Source organism: Anastrepha obliqua, chromosome 3 (assembly GCF_027943255.1).
Source record: "Anastrepha obliqua isolate idAnaObli1 chromosome 3, idAnaObli1_1.0, whole genome shotgun sequence".
In the NCBI taxonomy this organism is placed as follows: Eukaryota; Metazoa; Arthropoda; class Insecta; order Diptera; family Tephritidae; genus Anastrepha; species Anastrepha obliqua.
In genome coordinates this window covers 86,781,960-86,809,529 of record NC_072894.1, presented here as the reverse complement: position 1 = coordinate 86,809,529, position 27,570 = coordinate 86,781,960, and the positions used below count along the sequence as shown (strand labels likewise).

Here is a 27,570-nt window from a genome sequence, read left to right as displayed (position 1 = left end):
GCTGCACTTGCTAGTTGTCCCGACAAAAAAAAAAAAAAAATCTTCAACATTGTGATTGGAAAAAATAATAAGAATAATAATAAATATGAAATGCTCGTAATTTTTTTTCTTTTATATTTCAGATATCAAAAAATGCAGGTGATTGGAAGGCGAAAGCTACCGCACTTGAAGATAAATGGAATCTCAACCCCTGCATTGGGGCTATCGATGGCAAACACGACCATATCAAAAAAGAAGGGGAAGCGGATGGTAGAGTTTCCGATGCAGGTGATTTTGAGCAAACAAAACTAAAACAAATGTTCGACGATAATCTTTTAAATATACCACCATCTGTTTCTTTACTACATTCCGAGCAAGCGTTCACATGCGTTTTTGTTGGAGACGACGCATTCCTCCTCATGCAGCCTGCGAAAGGTGTAAATGGAGCGGTAAATGCAAAATACATACAAAACAAATTTTGTAACTTTTTTTTGAGCTATTTTAAGATGTATACATGTAAAAATAATGTATGCTTTTATATGCCGCCAAAATCATAGAAAAAGTTTTTTCTAATCGCGAGCGGCCTTCAGCAGGGAATGGCAAATTTCCGATAGTATTTCTGCCATGAAAAAGTTCCTCATAAAAATATTTGCCGCTCGTAATCGGCTTAAAACTCCATTTGTGGAACAACATCAACACGTAAGCCACAAATAGGAGGAGGAGCTTGGCAATGTCGAAGCCATTTCATATCGAAAGCAAAAATTTCATAAGCTTAGTGAGGGTTATGTGAATCTACGAGGGCTGCTCTTTATGTTTCTGGCAACGGGTATTTCTATTGTTGTCAGGCGTCATTTATCATTTCTATTAGAAAGGGTGACATATTTTACCTTAAACGTCCTCAGAACGTTTTGATGTTGGAGACATATTATCGAAGCTAGAATTATTTTTCAGATTCATCTCGCCGAAAAAAGGAATTACGAGTAAATCGTTAACATTTCGTGCAATTACAATATTTTTCACAATTTTCAACCTGGGTTAAGAAGACAAGAACGCATTAATAAAATAAAATCATTATATGGTGAGCAAGCACCATTACTTAGCACCGCAAAAAATTGGTACAATGAATTTTAACACCTTTGCTGTTCGCTAACCCAGGGAAGAAAGGGCCTCCAAAATCAGTTATTGTGCCAGAAAATATCGATGGTGTGCATGAAAGTATTGAGAAAGATCGTCATGTCATATAAAGTGAGATTGAGGCATCTTTGGGTGTTACATAGTACGACGACCATCCATAAGATTTTGCATGATCACCTTGTGGTAAAAAACTGTGCTCACATTTGAGCTGGAATCAAGGAGAATATCTGAAAAAAAAATAACATAAATTAAACAGTTTTCAACCGCCAATGTTGATTTTACTATTGTTACGCCAGAAACACAAACATGGAACGGTTTTATTAACGCCATAAAAAATGCGCTTGGTATTGGTAACTGGCAAACCGACAAAGTCTCGCGAAAAAAGTGTTATATGACTGGCTTTATAAAATTATAAAATGGCAAGGAAGATGTCGCTAAAATTGCATTTTCCTGCTTCACAGTTGAGCTTTTTTTCCGAAATTGAAGCTTTGCTTGCTTTTATTTGCGATTATAATTAAAAAATGGGGACTTCCGAAAGGTAAATGGTTGAAATGGATTTCAGTTGCATTAATCTGCATTAAGCATCCATACATACATACATATGTACTCTATGAGCCGAATGTGCATAAAAGCATTTTCGCAAATGGCACATGCATTTTGCGTTAAACGTACTCTGCTCCATATTTGCCACTTTTTTCTTGCGCATGCATATTTAATATTTTTTAATATAAAAACGTACAGTTATGATTAATTTTAACATAGTGGCAGCACAACTTGAAATAAATTCATTAAAAATTATTTTTTGGTGCCACGTTGCCAAATACTAACTATTTAGTTATTCATTAAAATTCTTCAAAGTATAGAGTCGTTGGAGATAGAATACCTGAAACAACACTACATTTCTCAGCACATCTAATGTGAATCTAACCTTTAACCCTTCTGCACCTTTAAGAAAAACTGTTAAAGTCACAAAATGGGCTCTTGTAAATTTCAGTTTAAAGATTATAAGATATTAATTAAAAGTTAATAAATTAACTTTTTTATTGTTATTCGAATTAAAAACATAGATAATTTAAAAATACACAAACTTTTAAAGCTTATTAGGCATGGTTTTGGCTGTAACAGTAGTTTGATGGTGACCGATGGCACTCTGCAATTTCACATACCAAACGATCTTCGAAAGTTTTTCGACAACTGACGCTTGCCACTCTTCGAGTCGTTTTCCGTTTAAGGCGATATGTAGCCGTGGATCTGATGATATGCTTACATTTTGAACTAGATGCGCCGATGCTCACGAACCTCGAATATCTTCTCTGCGCCGCATACGCTGCAGCGTCTTCTAAGTCTTCTCCAAAGTCTTCTAAGTAAAGTCTTCGCTTTGTCACAAACTAAAGCTAATAGTGAATATATCAATGAGATTGCTAAAAAGAGCTGCAGGCCATCGCTTTGCTTGCCTTTTACTTCCTTTATATATCTGGCGTTAGTTTATAGTTTCTAGTTCTATTATATTAAAATAAAATTTATAAATTTAGTAATTTGCATCCAACTATAGCTTTAGCTAAACTTAATCTTGATGCTACTAGGCTGTCTCTGTACAAGGTGGCTAAAAATTAATCACACAGTCCGAAGATTTATAATTTTTGTGAATGGCGTGGTACGTCAATCAATTGTTGCAGTATACAAACAAATAAGAAATGGAGCACGTAAAGGTCAAAATAAAGGTTTCCATCACCCAAACCATATTTTTTTTATAGCCTGTACAAATTATATTTTACTAAACTCTTGAGGAATACAACTAGTTCAAGTTCATTTATGCAATTTATCTATTTAAAGAAATAATGTTTATTTGACAGTTTTTACCTTGTTTTGTACATAACATTTATACATATCCCAAGAATTGTGTTTGCTCTATAAAACGTATTCGAATTGTCAGTAAACGCCAAAGTACTTAACTGTAAGTGTCTTCCTTTCACTTGCAATAAATAAACACCTAGATGGTGCTTCAAAAATACCGAAACTCTCAATATAACATATATCAGTAACTGCGAATAAACTTAAATACATACATACATATATACATACATACATCTATATATATGAGCATGTGCGGATCCCAGAGTGTGTAATCGGAAATGCAACTCTTCCGTATTTTTATTTTAATGTTACAGATAATAACATTTCCGCTGGGATATGTACCTACTCGTATATACTTGTACAAGCGTATCTATTAATATATTATATGTCTATCCATTTATATATCGCACCTATGTAAACGTACACATCTGCATCCATACGTACACTTGTGCATATGTAAGCTCAACCACCTGCATCATGCAATTTTGCTGCAATTGTTCAAATTATTTGTTAGCCGTTGGTGAAATTGCAATACACTTAAATTTTGGTGAGTACAGACTAGTCGCCTGCACAACACATCCAAATAAATGTCCACGAAAGTACATAGATATGTAGGAGTGCGCTGAAGTGCTGGTGTATTCGTGAATACATATGGAGAACGAAAGTGTCGACAGCACATTGAAAGCAATTGATGTATAACAGGATTCAGTTGTCATGTAGCAACCGAAATGTACCTGAATGGTTAGTAGAAATGTTGTTGTAAGGGAGAATATACGAGACAATGCCCTATTTGTAGTGTATGTGTAAATAGTTTAAAGGCCACAAGGTTTCCATCGTGGGTTTTATTAAATTTTATCTTATTTTTGGTACATATGTATGTATGAATGTATATAAGTATAAATAATTGTTTTGTATTCTCATACACCCAGCAAACGGATATAATGGTAGTTGTTTAATTTGGGTGTGCTAAATGGGCTGATTATCAGCTCATTATCTGTTGACGCCAAGAAATGAAACGTCGATTGGTCTTAATTGATTACTTTATCGCTCAGAGAATAATTGAAATACTATCAGAGTGATAAGAAAAATTAAAAATCTGTCTTGTTCTTCTCCTAAAGTTGCTTTTGGCTATTGCAGATTATGGTGTTTTATAACAGGCAATGCAACGGCTGGCACTATTCGATCGCCATATGAAATTGCATGCGAGTGGTTTTTTGGTTTCGACTCGATCAAACAGAAGAAAATCGTAGGGAGCCATAAAAATAGAATTGATGGCTGTTCGTATTGTTCTTGGACAAAAATTCACGAATAACGATGGCTCTGGGCGACGGTGGTGCATAATCCACGAGTTGCTTTCCCAAAATTTTTTTCTTTTCTACAAAGTGGCTTTACGTAGATGCTTCACCACGCCCGTATAGTCCGTATTAACTGCCTGGCATTAACGCGGTCTCTCTTTGGCATGAAATTCAGTTTCTTTGGGGCCAACTTTGCAACAACACGGCGCACACTCAAATCAATAACTACTACTGATAGTTAATTTGTGGTTGCTGATCAACTTTTCTTTGGCAGAGCGCCTCCTTCTATTTGTGGCGTGCGTCTTGATGTTCTTCCTCAAATGGAGGGACCTCCAGTTTCAAGCCGACTCCGAGAGGCAGATATTTTTTATGAGGAGCTTTTCCATGTCAGAAATACAATCGGAAGTTTCCCATTGCCTGTAGAGGAGCGACCGCTATTAGAAAGACTTCTTTTCATTGTGGTCTTTCACAGAGATTGAAACAAATGATTTACAGCAAGATTTTCAAGGAAATGCAAAAGAACTTCAAAAATGCTGATGCATCGAGTCATTTGTTTGCATCAACTGATCTTTTTTTAAGTGGTATAAGGTAAGAAGTCAATTATTTTTAGAATTTGTTTTAGGTTAATTAGCTGAAACTAAACATGATTATAAAATTTCGTTCTATTATATTTTTGCCAAAAAATTAATGAAGCCGTACCATATGCAATTTTATCTCCTATTAAAAAATTCGATAGCATTTCACAGTAAAAAACTTTCAGAAGTAGAAAAAACGTTTTAATGAAGGAAAAAATCCAAACTTTCTTTTGAGCTTAATTAAAAACAAAAAAACTAGAAATTATTTGACTTATATTTCTAAGAGAAAAATACTAGCACAAAACAAATCGAAGTCTTGAACACCTTTTGAAAAATTTATGCCACTGTATAGTGGAGCATCTCCACCATAATTTCATCAAAATTGTAATGATAACTTTTTAGGCGGGTACACTCGGTTTGACCCATAAGTGAGATATAGAGTATAGCAGATGTTTTTAGCAAATGGAATGTGGTTTTATCCGTGTAATACCCCCTAATTAATGAATAGCTTAAATATTTTACTAGGAGGTAAACATCTGCGAAATTATCCTTTTATCGGGCGAGGCTGGTAATAAGAGTCACTCGTAAGGAAAACTCCGCCTGTCATGCAACTTAATATAGTTTCATTATTGCCATGTTAACCATGTTTAAACAAATTTGAATTTCTTAAAATTTCTTGGTAACATCGTAATTTTGGTAGATCGAGACCATGCTCTTCTCTTTTTCTTAATTGGCGCTATAACGCTTACGCGATTTTGGCCGAGTTTAACAAAGCGCGCCAGTCATTTATTTCTCGTGCTAACCGGGCCAATTGGACACACCAAGTGAAACCAAGTCCTTCTTCACCTGACCTTTCCACCACAGAAGGTCTTCACCTGACCTTTCCACCTCTTTCTCTGCTACCATCAGCTGGTACCGCATCGAATACTTTTAAAGTCGGAGCGTTTGTATGCATTCGGACGACATGACCCAGCCAACGTAGCCGCTGGATCTTCATTCGCTGCGCTATGTCTATGTCGTCGTATAGCTCATACAGCTTATCATTCCATCGCCTGCGATATTCGCCGTTGCCAACGTGCACATTTAAAATCTAATCGGCAGGCATGTCTTCATCCGACCATGTTTTGCATAGGAGCTGATGCATGCACCTTACCAGCTCCTCGTCGCCTTGAATAGCTCAGCCGGCACTCCGTCGGCTGTTTAGCCGCGTTATCGCTATTCTCACCTCGTCATGGTCGGGTAGTGGAATGACAATTCCGTCGTCAACGATTGGGGTATCGGGATCTTCACATTCTCAGTGACATGCGCAGCTTTAACAGGTTCGAGAAGTGTTGCCTCCATAATTTATGATTGCTATGTACGTCAGTCACCAGATCGCCGTTTTTGTTCTTACAGGTCCCCCCGGTCTTAAAGCCTTCTGTAAGCCGCCGAACTTTCTAGTAGAATTTTCGGGCGTTGTTCCTATTGTCCAGTATCTCAAGCTCCTCGCATTCATGTATTTCGGCCTCTCGTTTCTTCTTTCGGATATTCGCCTCTCTTCCTTTTTTAGCTATCGGTAGCGATCCCACATGGCTTGCGTTGCGCTCGATCACAGCGTGGTTCTATAGGCGGTATCCTTTCTTTCTGCGGCAGCATGACATTAGTCGTCGTAGCAACTGTTTTTTCGGGCTCGCGAGAGTCCGATTTCTTCTTCGGCTGCGGTAATTAGAGAACGACAAATGTTGCTCCATTGTTCGTGCGTGCCGGTTTGTTGGACAGTACTCTCTGAGAGCAGGAGTGAGAGTCGAGTGGCGAATCTTCTGGCTGTCTGTTGTGATTGCAGCTTTTCGATGTTGAGCATTCTTTGCGTAGGTAGATGCACGTTTTTTGCTGCACAGAGGCGTGTGCGCAGTTTGGCTGCAACAAGGTAATGATCCAAGTCGATGTTGGGTCGTCGGATCGTACGCACATCTAATACACTAAGGGGCCGGACATTCCAGGTGCATGCCCTAAAATTGTATTCCTTAATTCGTTTGCAGGAGTCGTCATCAGTATAGGAAGTTCTCATCTGATGCTTTGTTTGTGTTTTCATTGAGGGGCATTTTTAGGTGGCGGGTCCCAAACCCATCACACAACCAGCTATCGTGGAATGCTTCGCCTTCTCACGTTGCTCACTCCCGAACGGGTGTTCGGAAGCTACTCAGAGGATACGTGGGATAATCTCGGACGTTGCTTGAAACGTCCTGGCCACTCCCAAGTGAATGGCGATCAGTAACTTTCCCCACTTGCGTGGACTTCTACATATGGAACCATCCTTGAGAACATATTAACGTATAGAATAAAGCAAATATTAGACTGAATTTCACTTGGGATGCTACTATGCCCAAATTTCGTTCATTCAGATGTTAAAAAAAATATGTTTTAATTTAAAAGAGTATGTAAATATTTCTTACACACATCTTTATATTCATAAGCACATAAAGGCTTGATAAGCTGCCAAAACTAAAACCAAATATACTCGTACAGTACTGTGCTAAACAATATCTTCGCAAATTTGATAGTAAAATAACTCAGGAAAAGTAATAATAACTACAATTCTGGTCATTTGTAATTTAATTTTTACTTTTTGAGTCGGATTACATTCTCCTAACCTTCGGTATGGATTTTTTTGAGAGAATATTTTTTGGTTTACATACTACTGTAGCAGTATATTTCACATAAGAATGCATATTTCTAATACATATATTAGTGACTTACATATCTTGTAATAAGACGACTTTAGGTAATGAGAATTGCAAAATAAAAATAAATTAAGAAAAACAAAACACGTCATCCGCTTCTAGGGCAAATAAGAGCATAATGTGTCTGAAATAACAAATAAGAAGCTAAAACTATATATGATTACTTTCCTGCTCGCCATTATTGTACTTATCCATATAAAATCCACAGGGATCCCAATGCTGAGCATAGTGTCGCATAGGCAACTTCTCTTCTTGATATCAAAATCGTTTCTAAAATCGACGAAAAGGTGATGCGGGTCGATTTGCTTGTTCGAACTGTAAAAAAACTGGTCACTGGTGGAATTGCAGTTGACTACATTATGACTAAATGATATGATCTTGCAGGTAATATTGAGAAAAATTATTCCACGGTAATTGGTGCACATTATATGTAGGATCATCTTTCTTATTGATGCATATATTAATACACAATTTTTATAAATTAATCAAGAATAGGGGATTTCTTTCAGAGTACACACAGAGTTACTTATGGCTAAGAGCTATGTAGACAATTCATTTATTAAAATTACGTATGGTCAGCAGAAATTTTAAAACTAAGGAATTTGAGGGCTGGTCCATAACATATACTCGTTCATAGAATGCATAAATGGATGTAACTCGCCCCAAGAAAAACTTGGAGTAACTCTTTAGGGAGCATGAAAATAAATTAGCTCCAGGGGAAATTGGCAACACACGTCCTTTCGTGTGACACGCATGCTTGGTATTGCTCATATTTTCATATTTATTTCGGCACTTCGGGCACCCCTAGGTCAATTGCTTTGGTGTGTAGGTTGGTATATGTACATTATAGTGCTTGAATTCAGTGATTGTTTGGTAAATTGCGTTTCAGAAATATGTTCAGAAAGATGTCAATATGTTCTAATTTTAGTAAAATGTGTAGCTTATTTTTGTGATTTTTTAAGCCGTTCGCGTTCCATGCAATTATTCTTAGAATATCAGTCATTGTTATTGTTATCTTTAGACCATTATTAAAATAAATAAGAATACACATGTGCCCCACCTGTTCTTCCTCGTCGTCTGTGAACAGCGAAGGCGGTATACCGTTGGCTTCAGGGGTCTTGTTGTTTTTAATGAGCTATGTTGCTGCCTCTTCTCATCTTGACGAAGTGGAGTGAGATGCCAATATATGTACTGGTTTTGGGCAGATACCCAAAATAGCAGTTATTACATTTTTCAAAAATTATAATAAAAATAAAGGAAAAAATATAGAAAAAGTTTTCGATATCATCGAGGTCCCAGGACCTGCTCTATAAGAATCCGGATTGCTTTTTATTTTTGTATAATAACTTTTTGGGAAAAAGTTCAATGTGAATTGTTTTTTCCGTTAAAAATATCTGAAAGCTTTTTTCCGTTCGACCGTTATTATTCAGCTGAAAAAATTAAAGCAATCGTTTTTTTATTTTCTAAGAAAATAAAAGTTAGGAAATAATTTTTTTCCCGAACGTTTTATTATAAAAGTTATAACTGGTTGTGTCACTGACTTTGGGTTGGGTTATTGACTTTGCGTTCAGCTCACGTAACATCAGGTCATTCATTCAAAATCATTGAAAAGGACTCCCTCCACTTTTCATTTTTTTGTTTGTTATTACCAAACAATGTAACTTTTTGAAGTTATTTCAAATTAGTTTGAAAACTTTCTATTTATTTAATTATTCAATATAAGACACTCAATCGACTTCAAGTACAAAAAACTTGGTTCGTATTTATGCACGGTTAAGATGTTGAAGAATGTGGACACACACAAACGTACGTACATGCATAGTGCACATACAAAGGCACAGTAAACAGGTAGCATCAGTAGAGCAAAAACAACAAGATAAATGTATGTATTTTGTTTTGTCTTTTCGCCCCTAGAATTTCAAAATCTATAAACAGAGATTGACAGTTGAGAGTAATTTATGCAAAATGTTACAATTTAGAGGCTAATTAAAAAAATAATAATAGTAAATGCAACCCTGCTGCTGTTACCTATTTAATGTGTCTTGGTACCATAGATGGGCACACTGCATTTTATATTTACTGCACTACAAATAGCAGTAATTTGTAATATTTTACTGATACTGAAATTTAATTTGCATTACCAGTAAACTTTTACTGATTACTGAAAAAAATTCCAGTAAAAATATTTTTTTAATGATTACTGGAAAAAATTGCAATAATATTCTCGGTTTCAAGATCTGACTCTTGTTCAAGATCTCTCTCTCTCTCTCTTGTATTTATTTCTGAGAATAAGAAGATAAGCCAAAACTAAAAATATTTATTGAGGACATAATAAATGATTTAATTTCCTTGATGAGAGTTCATTCGATTTTGACTACCCATAAACAGTAAATATGAGTATTTTACTAATAATGCAAATCAAATTACATTATCAATATTTCTACTGCAATTTTTTCCAGTAAGCTATCAAAATATTTTACTGGAATTTTTTTCCAGTAATCAGTAAAAAAATATTTTTACTGCATTTGTTCAGTAATATATAATTGGCCTCGGTAGTCAAACGTTAGTGCACTAGCCTACCATCATAGGTTGGGGGTTCGAATCCCACGTAAATACGGTTCTCGCATTTTTCCAAACTTACCTACTTTCCTAGTTTCTATAAAAAAAAAACAATTAATTCCACAACCCCAACAACCTAATCCTTTCAATCCTTACTCCCGCAGAAAAAGTTACTTGCATTGTGGCTGTTAAAACAAGCAAAAAAAAAAAACAAAATACAGAAAAAGACACAGTTACATATTGCATAAGTGGCGCCAGCAATCGGAAGCGGGCAATCGCGATAATAACGCAGGCACACCAAATTTATCGAAGTTTTCAACCATCTGTGTGACCCTTCTGCCAGAAAAATTTGACACACATATGGCGCTTCAAGCAGTAAGAAGGCGTTGTTCCTAAGCAACGACAGGTGGGCATTCCGACTAGTTAGGCCTCGTAGCGGCAGGCTAATCACCTACCCTGTCAGAAAGCAAATAGATTATCGAAACCAACGCAAGACTGAGTCTTGTCCAGGCCTTATGCTCCCGAGTGGAGTGAGCAAGGGGAGAGAAAAATATATTGGCTTATATAACATGTAATATGTAGAATGGACGCAACTTTTGTTGGCTTGACCGCATTAGAAAAGTGTCCGAGTTTCAAATCGGTACACTGCTGCATGATAGTCCCGCACCAACTCATTCGGTCCCGGCGGCCGCACAATCTGTTATGCACCCTATATTTCTTACCGTACCAATGGAAGCTTCTATACTTCCTACTACTTCTGCACATTTTGCATGCTGGAAGTTCAGCAGTAATCCTGCCCTTTTATTCTTAGCTTTCGAGCACACCCCTAAGGCCATATGGAAAAGAGCTTCTTAAGTTTTGCACAATACTGTCCGTTGTCCGTGCATACTATACATATATCCGAGCGTAAGGTCGTACAAGTGGATTAGTGACCATTTTGAAGCCATGCTTTGGTCCTTTTGTTCCTTAGATTCCTTGTTGTTGTTTACTCTGCGTTCCTTGTCCATTGCCAGCGGCATATTGCGGCAAATGCAAAAATGCGAAAATGTTTTACATTCTTTATGCTGCGAAGTCAGACCGGTTGGCGCGTTGGTATTTGGCCTTTGGCAACTATTTGAGTGAGAATTCAAATCGCTGTGTGTCTGAATGTCTGTGTGTTTATGAAAAAGTGCAATTGTGGGCCAAGAGGTTATTATATGGTCAAATTACGATTGTGTAATAACTAAAACGAAAAATGTGCGTTCAGGAATCTGTGGAGGTGAATTCAATAAGTTCAAAAGAAGAAAAAAAGTTAATGCAGAAAATTAAATGCATTTATCCAATTTGTATGTATGCATGTACTTATGAATACGTAAGCATGTTTAAGTGACCGCTGTGCGTATGAAAATATATTTGTAATGTTAAAACTGTATGGGGGCCAAAGAAAATTTAAGTCTCAAACAGATAAGTTTACTCTGAATCTGCCTTCACTTAATCATCTTTATTTGCAAAGAAAAAAAAATTTACTTCAAATTGGTTACGGAACCATTTGAAATTATACTCACATTTATTTTGGCAGAGGCAACAAGAGTACTACTGCGTTTCTTTTTATCTACTTATCGTGAACGGAAATTTTCCTGCGGAAAAACAAGTACATTTATTTTGCGTGTATACTTGTAAATATAAATAATTGGCGCGTACAATTACTTTCAGGTGTTTGGCCGAGCGCCTCCTCCTATTTGAAGTGTGCGTCTTGATGTTGGTGAAAAAAGTTATTGAATTGAAGGTTTAGAAGCAAATACGTTAAGACAGCCTAAAGGCAGTCTTGTCGATTTTAGTTAAAATTAGTGTTGTGTGGCATATTAAATAATAATAATAATACTTTTGCATTATTCCTACAAGGCACATACGACCGTTATAAAAATTTTCCAATTTTCTTGATCTAAAGCTATGAATTTTTTTTATCTGCAGCTCTTATTTTGGGCTGCAATTTCAAGCTCGGTCTGCCTTCTTTACGTATCTGCTGGATGCCCTCGCCAACTCATTTTCGTTACATCGAGATCAATATTAAATAATAGTGGGGAGAAAACGGAGCCCTGCCGGACCTCAGTATCCACTGAGATTTATTGCTTAGTGAATTGTTATAATTCTAAATTTGTTGGTTTAAGCTCTAGGTGATCTATATAAGCTTTGACGGCACTCTTTTATCTGTATTCGACTGACTGCCGCCTTGATTCTTTGGCTGTTAACATGGTCTATGCATGATTTCGGGAGCCATAATGTTCAGGTTTCAACTCTGAATTTATTTATACTTCAATTCCTTTGCCAACTATCTGAGCTATTTTTTATATATTTTTTTTCCTTGTTTACTCCTCTCGGGAGCATGAGGCCTCGACAAGACTTGTCTTGCGTTGGTTTCGTTAATATATTTGATTTCGACAGGGTAGGTGCTTAGCCAGCCGCTGCCAGTCCTAAGTGGTGGAAATGACCACCTGTCGTTGCTTAGGAACAACGCCTTCTTTACTGCTTGGAGCGCCATCTGAGTTTCACATTTTTCTGCAGAAGGATCGCACAGATGGTTGAGGACTTCGCTAAATTTGGTGTGTCTGCGCTATTAACGTGGTTGCCTGCTTCCTCTTGCTGGCACCACTGATGCAATGTGTTACTGTTTGTTTTTGCTTGTTTTAGCAGCCTCAAAGCAAGTAAGGCGCTAACTATTGTGCGGGAGTAAGGATAGAATGGATAAGGTTTTGGGTTTAAGAAAATGAGATTTTTTGTTTTTAGAAATGGAAAGTAGCTGAATTTGGAAAAGTGCGAGGACTGTGCTTTAGTGGGATTCGAACCCACAACCTCTGGGATGGCAGGCTAGTCCACTTACCCTAGGCTACCGAGACCAATTTAATTTTTTATTTATTTTAGTACATATGTATATATGTACTGTATTACGTAGAGTGCTACCACATCAATTGTAAGGTATCCCTTCTTCGGAATCTTCAAAGTTTTCACTCTTTTCCACCCTTTCATATTTTAAATATGATTAATCGACATAAGAAACCAAATGAGCTGCTTACACCCTTTTTGGGTGTAAGACCGAGCTTCTCATCTCTTTTTTGACGTGCGCTTTAAGCATTTATAACGCGTTTGGTTTCGTTTTCAGCTCTGGAATCGTCTAGGGGTTATTGGGATAGACATTATTTTCCAATGGAGTCAAATTGCAAGATATTGACGGAGATTTTACCTCATTGTTTCGTTAGATAATTTTTCCAGGAAACTTCGGTTGAAATATGGCTGTTGCATCATGCGCTGTATGACCAGTGGCTCGGTCTTGTTGAAACCACATATTGTTCATGTTAAAGCTTTTTCATGAATAAAATACGGATGCCTTATTTGTTTACGTATCTGTTTAGGGCAAAATGTGCCTCATCGCTGTTTTCATAAAACGTTTGGATAATTTTTACGTGCTGTTCAACCGAGAATCGCTCCATCACTAAAGTTGTCAAAGCCTGTACTATCAACTGTCTGAAAAACAAGAAACACAACTTAATTTTTTTTTGATTGAATATAAATAAAGATATACATCACCCTTCTAAATATCCAACTAATGCGACTACAGAGTATTAAATGTTTGGCTATTTTGTACGATTTGATCAATGATTTTGATTCCATAGGAGTGCGTGCCCAAATTTAAATATGTGATTAAGTGAGTTTTGGCCAGCGCTACAAGATACAATCATCATCCGGTCTAGGCGATTTGTTACAAAAAGATTTAAAAATTAGTTCTAGCGCACTGAATAGGGCGATATAATTTGCCACGAAATTACACAAAATGGCTAAGTAGAATGGTATTAAATTGTCGTAGAAAATGTCGTAATGAAAATCCGGCGTTTGAAATTTGTCGTATAAAACGCACAATCGTTTTTCATAAGAACAATACTTTATCTGAAAGTGTGTACACTAAACATAACATTGGTTATAGGAGGAAAAACACCACTTTATTGGATAATCAAATTATATGCTTTCTTGAATAATCATGGCCACTGATATGAAAGACGGCATTTTGGAAATGAGGAAAGTTTTTCTTCACTCGCTAGTTAAGTACTTGTACGAGTATGTAGTTACCCGCCTCTATCTAAAGTCATACCACCTTGATCAAAAAGTTCACGGAATATATTCAGCAAATTCAAAATACGAGTTTATTCCTCAAAAGTGATATTATCTCCTTCAAAGTACACCACATCAACTGCGACGCACTTATGCCAGCGTTTGATCCAGCTGTCGAAACATTTCTGGAGCATTATTTTCGGTATAACCATTGGGGCCGTTTTCGATTTTTCCATACTTCGATTACGTCCATTCGGCTGCTAAAAAGCGTTCCCCGTAGTAGTTTTATGGTTTTGACTCCATCAAACAGAAAAAAGGCACAGGGGCCATATCAGGTGAATTCGATGGCTTTTCGTTTCGTTCTTGGTCAAAAATTCACGTAGAATAATGGTACTCTGCGACGATGGGTTATCGTGGTGCAAAATTCAGTAGTTGTTTTACGTCAATATTAACAAATGTGAACGCAGGCCGGTAACATCTAACCAAAGCTAACGGCTAAAGAGCTGTGCTAATTGAGTTCTCATGCAATGGTTCCAATAATAGCTCTGCACCAACAATCATTTCACCATTTTCATTTGCTTTAATTTTTTTTAAATATGGTGGAAAGCACAGCAACTGTGATAAACGTAAACTCACTTTCGGAGGAGTTTTTCTTTTTATTTTTAAGAGGAGGAAGCATCGAAAGTTTAGTCCTTTTAGTGTTGAACTTTAAGCCGAACTAAATATCCTACCATCAGGGCACCGATCTCGCGGTACTACTGTTGAGTATTTCGTCGGGAGGCGATTTAAGCACTAGGCTCAACGTCAGTTACTTTTCTGATAAAATACGTCTGTCTGTTACCATCTAATGTTAGAAATTTTTCAGAAGTGAGCCATTGTCGGATCTGTATACCTTATGTACCATGTCCCTGCCTAGGTAAGGTAAGAAAGTTAGTTTTTAAGCGTGCTATGGTCAGCTTACCTGAATTACGCTATCTAATTTCGTAGGTGTGCCGTGAGGTTGGCGCTCAGTAAAAAGACAACGAGAATGAGTTTTCAACATTCCAATTGTCCGTCCACATTTCTTGCCAGCGTTGCGAAAAGGTGTTAACAAGTAGGGGTACTCCGTTGTGGGTATCCGGAATCACCTAAACGAAATTAAATATGCTAATACTTGTACATGAATACATGTACTATAATGTATGCAATATAAATAAATAAATAGATTTGTATTGTATTTCCGTTATAGTAACTGAATTTGTAAAAATTCATTTAGTGAACTGTTGTTCTACACCGATGAATCGGGGACAAAAAATCAAAAATCGTCCATTGTAAGACCATACAGTGGGAAACCAGAGGGGAAAGAAAATAACAGGTGGAAAAAATGAAGAGCGGGCTTCAAATTAGAAGATGACGACCAACAGTGGCTATTTACATATATATGTATTAACCGCTTCAAGCTACTGATGAAATTCACCAGGTGTGTGATATTAAAACCTGCAATATCTGCAGTTATAGCGAAAAATCGGAGGCCCGGATGTTTAAATCTTTGCCCGATGAGAGCAGGATAGTCGAGAAGAAGGTACTGAGATGATTCCACAATTCCTCATAGTCGTAAGCATGCAGAAAATTAATATGCTACCAGTGTTACAAATTAGTTACGACATACAATAAGAACATTTATGTTAGCCTTTCCTGTTTAAATATATGTGGCTGTTTATCGTTTTGAGGAGCAATAATTCCAATTGTGTTTTATCAACGCTAACCGTTCAGGTTTGGTATTCCGAAGTTTGATTACAATTTACTTCACGACTGCTGTTGCTTTTCTTATAAAAGCCAAAAACACCTGATTCAAAACTACCTGAACAGAGGATTCAGCTAGCCCCAACTATGGTCTATTAATGATGAGATATAGATAAAGAAGTATGGCGTTCTGGTTTGTCCTTCATGTATCATAAAGGTGTACTTGCTTAACTGAAATTTGGACATAAATGTGAATTAGAATATAGTTAACGCATATTTAATTTACTCATTTGAGCAATTGTTTAGTTTTATTGTAAAATGGTGGTTCATAGACTTGCACTTTTGCAATAAAATAAAGTAGATCTCTCAGTACTTTCAACGTTTTACTAGTATTGCTTTAATTTCGCATGCCCTTCTCGTGTTTTGTCTTTTTTGACAGAATCAGCTGATAGACTGAGGTCACTTGGAATGTGTTTACAAAAAGATTGGTGATATACGAAAAAGATTAACCCATGATACTTCGTTGCAATCTGAACAACGACTGATTGGACAGGTGTGTGAATACATGTGAATTGATCATGTGAAATTCGGCTACCGAAATTGAGCGAGTAACTTCGACCAAAAGATAATAGGCTTATCAGGTTTGGCCATTCACTATGGTGAAAAACAATATTTTGCGAGCAATTTCGGCTGTCACGTCACATAAGTAGTCGGCAATCGAATTCTGCCCGCTCGTTTCACACGATCAGCTAACGGTCTGATCTTAGCCACACCTCTATAAATCTTTTCACCATGATTTTATACGTATTCTTACCCTCGCCCAATTAGTCGTTATTCAGACGGCAACGAAATAATATGAGAACTGGCTGCGTCAATTATTTCATATACCACCAAAGCAATCTTAGTTTTTACCGATATCTGTCCTAAACAAAGCGAATCGGCTGATTCTTTCAAAATTGCTAAGAGCTGGTTAATGGTTTCATGCTGGCGACACCTACTAAATCCCCAACGACCTTGATCTCCTCGTCAAAAGGTATATCAAACATACGTAATCTTTAATTTTATCAGCGAGAGGCTACGAACTCTCGCTGTGCTTAATTTGGTCTGGACCGAACTCTAAAGCATATACCCGGGTACAATTTTGTAAGATGGAATTTGGACTTACAGGTTTTGAAGTCAAACATACTCGGAGACACAGAGAAATGAAAACGAAAGTATTTTCGCTAATAAATATTTATTATAAGTGCCCATCTCTAATATCACTAAAATATGGACATTAGGAAAAATTCGCCAATGAACGAATTGTTATTAATAACAATAAAAAAATGTTAGTGAGGTGAGAACTTCATATAAAAATGTATATATAACATATACATACGTACAAGTAATTTGCTAACAAAAAACTTTCACATGTAACACATGGGCTGAACAGTCCCGGGCCTTACACATAATGGGACTAGTTTTATTGCATTCACTACAATAACAATAAAATGATGGTTTGCTGACTTCAAACGTGGTCGCAGAGACATCGGTGATGCACAACGCAATGGACGTCCAAATGAGGCGATAACACCAGAAAACATTACAAAAATCAACAAAATCGTTTTGAATGATCGAAAAGTGAAGTTGCGTGAGTTAGCTGGCATCGTAAAAATATCAAAAGAACGTATTAGCTTTATTTTGCGTGAGCATTTGACTATGGCAAAGCTCTGTTCAAAGTGGGTGTTGAGCTTGCTTACGAACGTGTTGATGATGGTAAAGCAATGGCAAAACTATTTACATGAATTGAACTTCAAATTGCTCCCACATCCATCGTATTCGCCAGATTTGGCTCCCAGTGACTACTGGCTGTTCGCGGACTAAAAAAATGCTCATCGGTAGGAAATTTCGCTCGAATTAGGAGGTTATCGCTGAAACTGAGGCCTATTTTGAGGCGAAAGATAAATCGTTCTACAAAAGTGGTATTGACATGTTAGACCGGCATTGGAATGCCTGCGTTGTTCTTACGTTGGAAATTACGTTGATGAATAAAGGTAATTTTGTACAAAAAAAAAAAAAACGGGTTTCCCTTGTTAGGATCAGGGCTTTTCTGCCCATGTGTTACAATCAATTATCTGTTATTGCTTGTAACCACAGATTTGTGTCTGTATATATGTACATGCATATGCAAGTACGCATTCGAAAGAAAGCAAATCCAATTATTTTTAAGCTTGTAAACTCTCGCGTAATCTGGAAAAGTAACAACAACTTAGCCGCGTCAATCCCCACACGTTCAACGCCTTTAATTGCTTTTTCGAATGCTTTTAGGAAAATTGAACTTTATTGGAATATTAATGCAACTAGTACTTTAGAATGAGTCGCGGCGCAATGGAAGCGAAATAACTGGTATCGTCTCTGTAGGAAAATCAGTTATGATGAACTGGTGCTCATTTGGTGTATTCGAAACCATATTTTACTTTCATTCTTTCTTGCTTACAATCTATCATACTAGGTAAACTTACGCTGTGCCGTGTTATTTAGATACTAAAGTTATCCGGCGTAATAGGGCTGCCACAATAGGTACGTTGCGGCAACTCAGTTAACTGTCGTGACGTGTAAAACGAACGGTGGTGTTAAAATGAAAGTATTGCCGTATATAAACAAAAAACAAAAACATATGCTCTTGTCGTGAAAGCAAATATTATATTTCGTCTAACTTGGTAACCGTATTGTATTTCGTATAAACAGGTTTTTTTTGGTTAGTAAATATTATCATAAATTTAATGCTTATTGACATGAAAGGGGGTTTTAATAGAATTTATGGTAGTCGTAAACAGTGGACACGACCATAACTTTGAGATCGGGGCGCACATTCATTTTTCAAGACAACCTGGATAAGCCTAGCCCTTTCCCTACTCTTTCAAGCTTTAATCCGAAATTCACCCTTCATTTGAATTAACTCAATTCATTTAAATTCCACTTATTTTCGGCATTTAATTTCATATAAAATAAAAAACACCATCGATAAAACTTGCCGTACGGCAAAAGTAGAAAGTTGCCAGTTTTTACATTCGGCTCTAGCTAGGATTTGACTCCATTCGATAATTTTTTGTAGACCACCGTCTAGAGATAATTCTAGATTTGAAACATAAAATCGAACTTCTAAAAATATTCTAAAAAATTGGGTTGACAGAACGGGCTACGGGCCGTAGAAATCATGCCAATGAAATCGCACACTATATTTAATAGGAAGATTTGCACTTACGAATTAAAAAACAAAAAATTATAGAGAATATGCATGCGCTTTTTATTTCTAGCCGAATTAAATAGAGGAAGATTGTGTACTGATGAGCTTATAAATAAGTCTGTATGAAGCAAAAGTAAAAATGAAATCTTTTTCAATGCCAGTTGCGTTATAACATAGCCATCGGCTATGAGAACCTAGAGTAAGGAAGCCCTTGAAGAGTTTTAATGCTTTCCGATAGTTAAAATCTTGATATTGGCGAGGATAATTAAAGCCTCTAGGTCTCGTAAACTCATATGAACAGGATGGCTTTTATGAAAGGATTCCAAAATTCATTAGATATGTGCAATGAAACCTTCATTGGGTGGACACTCACTGCCCAAATTTATTCCGATGCCTAAGACATCCTTATGGGAAAAAATTTTCGTCCCAGGGCAGTGTTCGTTTTATAGAGGCATCTATTAGGGAAAGTTATACTACTCTCTTTCCTATTGCTTCAAAAGCCAGAATTTAATAGATATTCTTTAAAATTAACCATAGTCAGATGTTGGTTGGCCACTTTCATGGTACGTGGATACGTCAGTCGTATAAGAAGTATATAAGATCACTGCAGTCGATGTACTGTAAATTATCTTTAGTAAGAATTGGCTTTAAACCACGTTTTTTTGGGTGAAAACAGAATCCAAACATAAAAAGTAATTACATAACTGCAAAACTTTGAAACCCGTGAAAACATTTTTGTAATAGCGGTCGCCCCTCAGCAGGTAATCGCAAACCTCTGAGTGTATTTCTGCCATGAAAAAGCTCCTCATCAAAATACCTGCCTTTCGGAGTAGCCTTGAAACTGTAGGTTCCTCCATTTGTGGAATAATATCAAGACTCACACCACAAATAAGAGGAGGAGGCTAAACACCCAAGAAGGATATATGCGCCAATTATGTATATATATATATAATGTGGATATTAAGATTGGGGTAACAAGCTTCAGGGAATGCTCAGAATATTGCTTTTAAGTATAAACTTGAGACAGTGAACCTAAGAATTTTCAAAAAATTTTGCATGGCAGAAATAAACATACCGCAATTAAAAACAAACTTTTTCTATTATTTGGTGTTTCGAACTCAGGTACTAACCACCGAATGTTAGTCACGCCGCAACTCTTTCGATTACGGCACTAATAATTAAAAAAAGAACATAAAATCATAAATCATAACAAGCTTCAGGGAAATGTTCAGAATATTATTTTTAAGTATAAACTTGAGACAGTGAACCTAAGAATTTTAGAAGTTTCAAAAATTTTTGAAGAACGAATATTCGCTTCATAACATCGGGACTATTCCTTACGAATATAATAATTTGCTCCATTTATTGGGTATTTGACTGAGCTCCGCCTCTTCCTAGGGTTTTACCCTGCCTCCGAACGGTGGTTTTTTACGAGAAGCTTTTGCATGGCAGAAATAAACAGACCGCAATTAAAAAGAAACTTTTTCTATTATTTGGTGTTTCGAACTCAGGCACTAACCACCGAATGTTAGTCACGCAGCAACTCTTTCGATTATGGCACTAATAATTAAAAAAGTACATAAAATCATAAATCATAAAATCATTTCTCAAATTTTTTTGAAAATCCAAACATATGCTCCACTAACTTCGTGAAAAGACCGAATTATGAAACCAGCAGAATATCACAGTTCGAAGCATACATTTTTACTTTACCCTCATGAATGTAAGGATTCAGTACCGGGTTGCAAATGGTGAGTAAATGACAATAGTATTCCATTCGGTTCGTTTTTTGCATGCTTTTATTTGACAGATGACAAAAAGGGCGGTGAAATCCTCTTCTACATCATTCTCCGGGAGTATATGCAGAATATCAAGAATGAGTTTTGACATAGGCAATAAATTCAATTTTGACTTCAATAGCACTCTTTATTTATAGTTGACTGACTTCTTTTTCGTAACTATTTTATGAATATTTCAAATTTATTCATATCATTTAAAAGTAATAATAAAAAAATGTAAAATTATATGGAAAATCAGCATAAATGACTAACACACTATTTCGCACTGTCAATAAACTGTTTGTATGCATTTGTGTGTTGAATAGAGCAAATATGGCATTATGATTAGTTATATTATTTTAAATTCAAAAAATATATATATTTTCAGAAATTACCCTTACAAATTTCATTTATGGAGCTTTTATTAAATATTGTTTCCTACTTGGATGTAAACACAAAATAGCAGAGAAAAAGTGCGAAGAACGCACATATTGAAATTTTTGAGCACGATATCTGTTTCCGATCTGTTGTGAGATTCCTTGAGCTCTCGCGAGCTGTTGGTGTTGTACCAACATATCCATTCGCCGTAAATGGTTGGTAAATGCCACTGAAGTGATAGTTCTTTGCCGAATATGAATCCAGGTCGTTCCGATAACGTAGAACCGACAGCAGTAATGAGTAACTAATAGCCATAAGTGATTAGTGCCTGAATTAGAGATTATATTCATATTTTCAGAAAACCTATGTTAATGCATCTATGAATTTTGGATATTGCCTGTCCTATATCGTCTCAAGCCCCACGAATTGTTTCGGTTGGTTTTCCAACTTTTTAATCTAATATACCATTCAGAAAGTATTTGATTTTGGGTTTGATTTTATCCAGTTTCCCTAGGATGGGCCAACTCTTTTTCGAGGTGAAACACACAACAATCAATATTCTTTATGATATACGTCAAAATTTAATTCATAATTTACTTAAGTTTAAATAAAACTACACTTTTTAAACTAAAAATTATTTACATTGTTTGCATAGAAACGTCAACTACAGGATAACGACAACTCGGGCGTAATCCAGCAATGCAAAATTTCGATTGGCATCGGCCTCTTCCGATCTGGTCCGATCTCAAAACCCGTTGTTGAAAAGTAATACACATAAACTTTGTGCTCGTGAAGTGCCGCTCGATTTTATCCAATCTTTTCTTTTCATTTTGCCTTTCGGGACATGAACAAATTTAACGCCCTCTTTTTCTCACGTGTTGTGGCACAAAAAAAAAACAGTATTGCCTACTAATTTTTGTAGAAAAAATTCCTTTTCTATAAAATTTGCTCTGAAGTGAAAAGTAGCTTTTCCGAGAAAACATCACTAAATATGTGACACAAGGTGAAAATAAGGCATCTTACATCACCTTACTTACTCACATATGACCGAAATAGGGAGAAAATTAAACATCTTACATCACCTCTAATTATTTGCTTCTTGGTAAGATAGAACTTGTCAATTGTCACTTTGTAAGCCATAAATTTCTTTGTGTTTGCCAGCATTATAAGGTTTTTGGCATCAGAGAGCGCGCAAATGTCATATTAAAACAAAGTACAAATATGTAGTCAATCACCTGTTTCAAAAACAATTGGTTACATGGGGATCTACACAGCACCAATACACTACATTTAACCCAAACAGGCTAAAACCCGAGTATCCATCTTACTGCCGTTGCAATGATGTCAAAATGTTTGTTCGGCTACGGCTTGGGCACACGATTGCAAGCCACTCATATATATTCAACAGAACTAACCGACCAAACTGCCAGCACTGCCCTACATCACCACTAACATCAATTCATCTTCTCGACAACTGCACACAATTTTCCACAGTAAGGAGCAATATTTTTAGGGACCAAATCCCATCATCACTATTAAAAAATATATGCTACGAAAATATTATAAAAATGTCAGATTACTTAGCACAGACCGATTTAAAGAAACTTATTTAACTAATTTACCATTACTTTACCTAGCTTGCCTGTAATTAATTCATAATTCTTTTTATAACAAACCAGAGAGCCGAAGGTCCTGGCAACCAGTGCTCCTATTCTCGTGTTAAAATAATTATATTATTATACCACGTTTGTAAATAAATAAATAAAATAAATAAAACAAAGTACATACAAATATATAAAATTAATTTCATATTTGAAATTTTTACGTGAGAAGGATTTTGAATGTAGATAAAAGAATAAAATTACTTGCAGTTAATTATATATATATAAGGTATGCACAAATACCAAATGATATAAAAATGTAAGGCTAAGTACCAAAATCTTATATATTATATAATGACTTTCTCCAAATTTTACGCGCTTTCACGATTATATAGTTATATATATGTATATATTGTATTATATCTCATAGAGCTCTTGGCTTCGGGTATCATGTCTGTTGCAGACGGTCGCAGTTCGCCGGGCTGATTTGCTACTTCCCCTTTTCCGTTCAGTTCGTCATCCGAAGCACCAGACGTCTTAAGTTTGGCCGTTCTGTTTTCCTCGAATACTTTCTGGGACTCTTCAGAAATTAACAGCAGTGCAATGGAGCTGTTTTTCTGAGGTTCCTCCAATTTTGTAATAGACTAGCTGCCCATAGGAACCTAAGGGTGTTGAAGCTTGAGACCGTGGAGGATCTTCGGAATCTCCAGATTCATTTTCGGTAGCCAAATGCGGGCTGTAGGTCTTCTTGTAATCTTCGAAGCTGGGATGAGCTTAAGTGAGAGTCTCTACCAGGCTTTGCTGACCTCAGCAATGCACTTCTCCAGAAAACCCCTGGAGAATTCATCGGCACACTTGATCACCCTACAAACACGGCAGATATTTCCCGAGTCGAAAAGAGGTTTGCGATAAGGTATTCGACTATCATTTCTGACAGCCGTCCCTCAACGGCACCCCAATGTGTCAGCACCTCCCTACCACTATGGGCTCTTGCATCTACGAGTCAAACTTGGAGGTGATCCCTGGCCACCTCGCTATAAGCAACCACCGGGCCCTTAACTGAGACGAGAAATTTTTTATGTCTTGGCAGTCCGTCTGCTTACATCTTGTGATCGGTTACGTTTAGCCGCTGGTTGGTTCTGCGGATTTTTATGTAATTGGAGATCGGTAGTTTTACTCGTGGCCATGGTTTCGTACTCCGAAAGTACGGCCTCATATCTGATGGCTTAAGTGATATATAAAAAAAAAATCTACACAGTCTTCGGCAAAGTTACTTTGTTGCCATCTTTGGCAGAATTCTGCTGCAGAGTACCCGGTAACGTTGCAGCCGAAGTTACTCGCTCAATATCGTTATTCACTTTAGCTGAAGGACAAACCCGGTAATCTATCATCATGGGTGTAAAACCACTGATTTTAATTCAAAACTGTTTATCAGTTACAGCGATTAATGCATTTGGAAGTGGTCTAGCAGTAAGAGTGATTCCACACGAGATAGAATGAGTAAATCGGAGAACGACAATTTAGTATTTTCAATCACTGTAATAAACGGTGGTTTACCAATCGCTGATAGTGAATGTTTGCTCACCACTAGTCTAGGCACAGGTGTTAGAGCAAATTGAGCTATTGCTTAAAAATGTCCCTCTGTTCAACTCAACTAGAATGAATAGCCCTAAAAGAAACAAAAAATATTGTATTATTTTATATTTATATTTGTTATTTATATTTGCCGATAAATTTCTCTGACTATTAGAAGTTTTCCCCGCAGGGTTTTCTGCATATGTATATAAAGATGTACGTAGTGTAGAATAGTTGATGCGTATGTTTGATAGTAATGCTGAATTTTGGCAACCAAAGTGGCTGCGCAACCATTGTTTTTTTGTTAAAACGCTACCTTTGCGATTATTCTATTTTCTGTCACTCACTTACTTTGGTTTCTACACTGGAATTGGTCACCAGGGGGGGAAAATAAGCGCTGTGGGTATAGGACGTCGATGTTTGTAGAGCTCGCCCTTAAGTGCTTACATAGATTCACATACAAATGAATATACCTACACACATAAATACATATACAATACCTATGGATTCAGAATTTCATAAGCTTTTGACAATTGTTGTGATATTCATTTTTATCAAGTTTCTGCCTCTGCTTGGGTGAATTTGAAAATGTATTTTTTATTTGTGTGTGCAACCTAAAGCAACGGTCTCAGCTATTTTAAATTTTTTGGCAACATGATAATCCGTAAAGCTTTAAGTTTGGATATGTTCGCATTTGTATGAATAGTAGGGTGATCGGGCGGAAAGACGACTACATACATATAACTACTACATACAATGACTAATTTTTTCCATATAAAATATACAGAATCAGCAGGCACTGAGTGTTCAATTTTTATTCTCCAGACAATTATACTGATTTTCTGCTGGAAACAGGTACACAATATGACACAGTCATGAACACCCGGTTATTTTATAGAGTGCATAAAATGCGTTTAGTTAATAGCGCTTGGCACCGTCCTAAAATAATAATTGTCCGAAACTAGCAAGTGAGCGATTCTATGTCAAGTGATCCAAGTATTTTGGTCATTGTCGTCAATTCTTAAAGTCTGGTTCGTTTTGTACTTTTAATTACAACAAGAATTAAGCTTAAAAATATTTAGAAAAAAATCTATTCGTTTTGCGATTTATTCAATGAACTTTCTAAAGTCAAATATTTGAACAACTGTTTTTTTTGTGATTTTTAGAACATTATATAATAAAAAAAATTGAAGGAAAAGTTATATTTTCTGTTGATTTTTTTCACATTTTTGGAAATCATCCCTTTTCAGATTTTGGTCATTGTCGTCAATTCTTAAAGTCTGGTTCGTTTTGTACTTTTAATTACAACAAGAATTAAGCTTAAAAATATTTAGAAAAAAATCTATTCGTTTTGCGACTTATTCAATGAAAATGTTTATACTAGAACTTTCTAAAGTCAAATATTTGAACAACTGTTTTTTTTGTGATTTTTAGAATATTATATAATAAAAAAAATTGAAGGAAAAGTTATATTTTCTGTTGATTTTTTTCACATTTTTGGAAATCATCCCTTTTCAGATTTTGTTCTTATATTTTGTAGAATTTTTACAACTATTTTTAAACTTTTAAGGCCAAATATTACTTTTTCAGCAAATTGTTTTGAGAAAAGATTATATTTTTTCACATTTTTGAAAAACACCCCTCTTCAGATTTTTTCTTATAGTAAGTAATAGCTGAGTTTCTGCTCAGTGATTCTTGCAAGTTTCATAATGCGATTCTCATAACTTTTCGAGTTACATATATTCAAGAGATTTTCTCAGACGCCGAATCACCCTAATGTAACATATTCCCATGCTCTCCTCTCAAGGACATTTAGAATTTGCTTTTATTTCCATTAGGTTTTATCAGCTCTGGGTTATATTATGATATGTTATTGTTTTGCTCCAGTTTATTTACCAAAGGGATATACAAATCAAAGCGTTAACTGCGTGCAATCGACGCCGCCGGTGTTATTAACCGCCTACAAAGTCCAGCAAGTGTAAAATTCAGTATGTAGGCTACTATGGAATATTTGCCTATTTAAATGAAAGAGTTTTGTGCTGAGTGAATTGCACAATTGCAAAGAAATTTAAGTGAGGCCGAATACTGGAAGTGACTGAACACAATTTTGATCGTAAGGAATAAAATATACGTTAATCGGAAAGTAAGTAAAAAAGGGAGCTTTAACAGGCTGGCCTTTGGATATTTCTTAAAAGAATGAAAAATTCAAATGCGTGAAAAGGGCAACCGGATGATGCAGGTTGTTTCGAAAAATCAATCGATATAAGATTACTGTTCGGAATGCTTCAGTTTGCAAGAAATAAAAGCAAATTACGGATAGTGTTGTAAATCTTAGTAGATAGTTCATACAAGACGGCAGCACTCAAGTTTTCCCGATAGCTAATTACGTACAATTTTGATTCGTCGATTCCATTCAGGAATTTGTGATATTAAAATCGCAGAAATAATCGAAATTGATAGGCATGTCAGTAGCCATAGTATTACCCAGGAGGGACCTACAACTTTATGGCGCCTCCGAACGACAGATGGCTTTTTGTGAGGAGCTCTTTCATGTCAGAAATACACTCGGAGGTTTTTCTCTGCCAGTCGGGGGGCGACCGCTATTAAATATAAAAAGCCTTTTTCTATCATTTCAGACTCGGCTGGAAACATTGAAACACAGGTGTTTAGGTAAATGGGTGAACTTAATATAACAACAGATCAAATCATAGATGAACATAAGATCTTCTATTTTCGAATCGATAAGCTTACAAGAAACACCGTAAACAGGTAAAGGCTAAGACAAACTAAGCGACTGAAGAGCCGACGAGTTTGGCCATTTTGAATGTACGTTTATCGGTGGTACATAATGTTCTCAGAAGGCCGAGAAGATGTGAACGACGAAAAGCATGCCGGACGCCCGAGCACTTCAACAACAGACCAAAAAATTGATGAAGTGAAGAAAATAGTATTGGCCAATTGTCGAGCTACCGCTAGAGAAGTTGCTGAGGTCCTAGACACATCGATTGGCTTGTGCCATTCGATTTTTTCCTATGATTTGGGCATGAGACGGGTCGCCGCAAAATTCGTACCAAAACTGCTCAATTTCGACCAA

The 27,570-nt window shown here is 36.3% G+C and overlaps 1 protein-coding gene across 1 annotated transcript in view; it reads left to right on the top strand.

Moving 5' to 3' along the window:
• LOC129241329 (uncharacterized) overlaps positions 1-27,570 on the top strand; it is a 76,981-nt gene that overhangs the window by 6,567 nt on the left and 42,844 nt on the right. Inside the window, exon 3 of the mRNA XM_054877589.1 lies at positions 123-267. Coding sequence (XP_054733564.1) covers positions 123-267 — 145 coding nt within the window. The remainder of the gene's footprint in view (positions 1-122; positions 268-27,570) is intronic.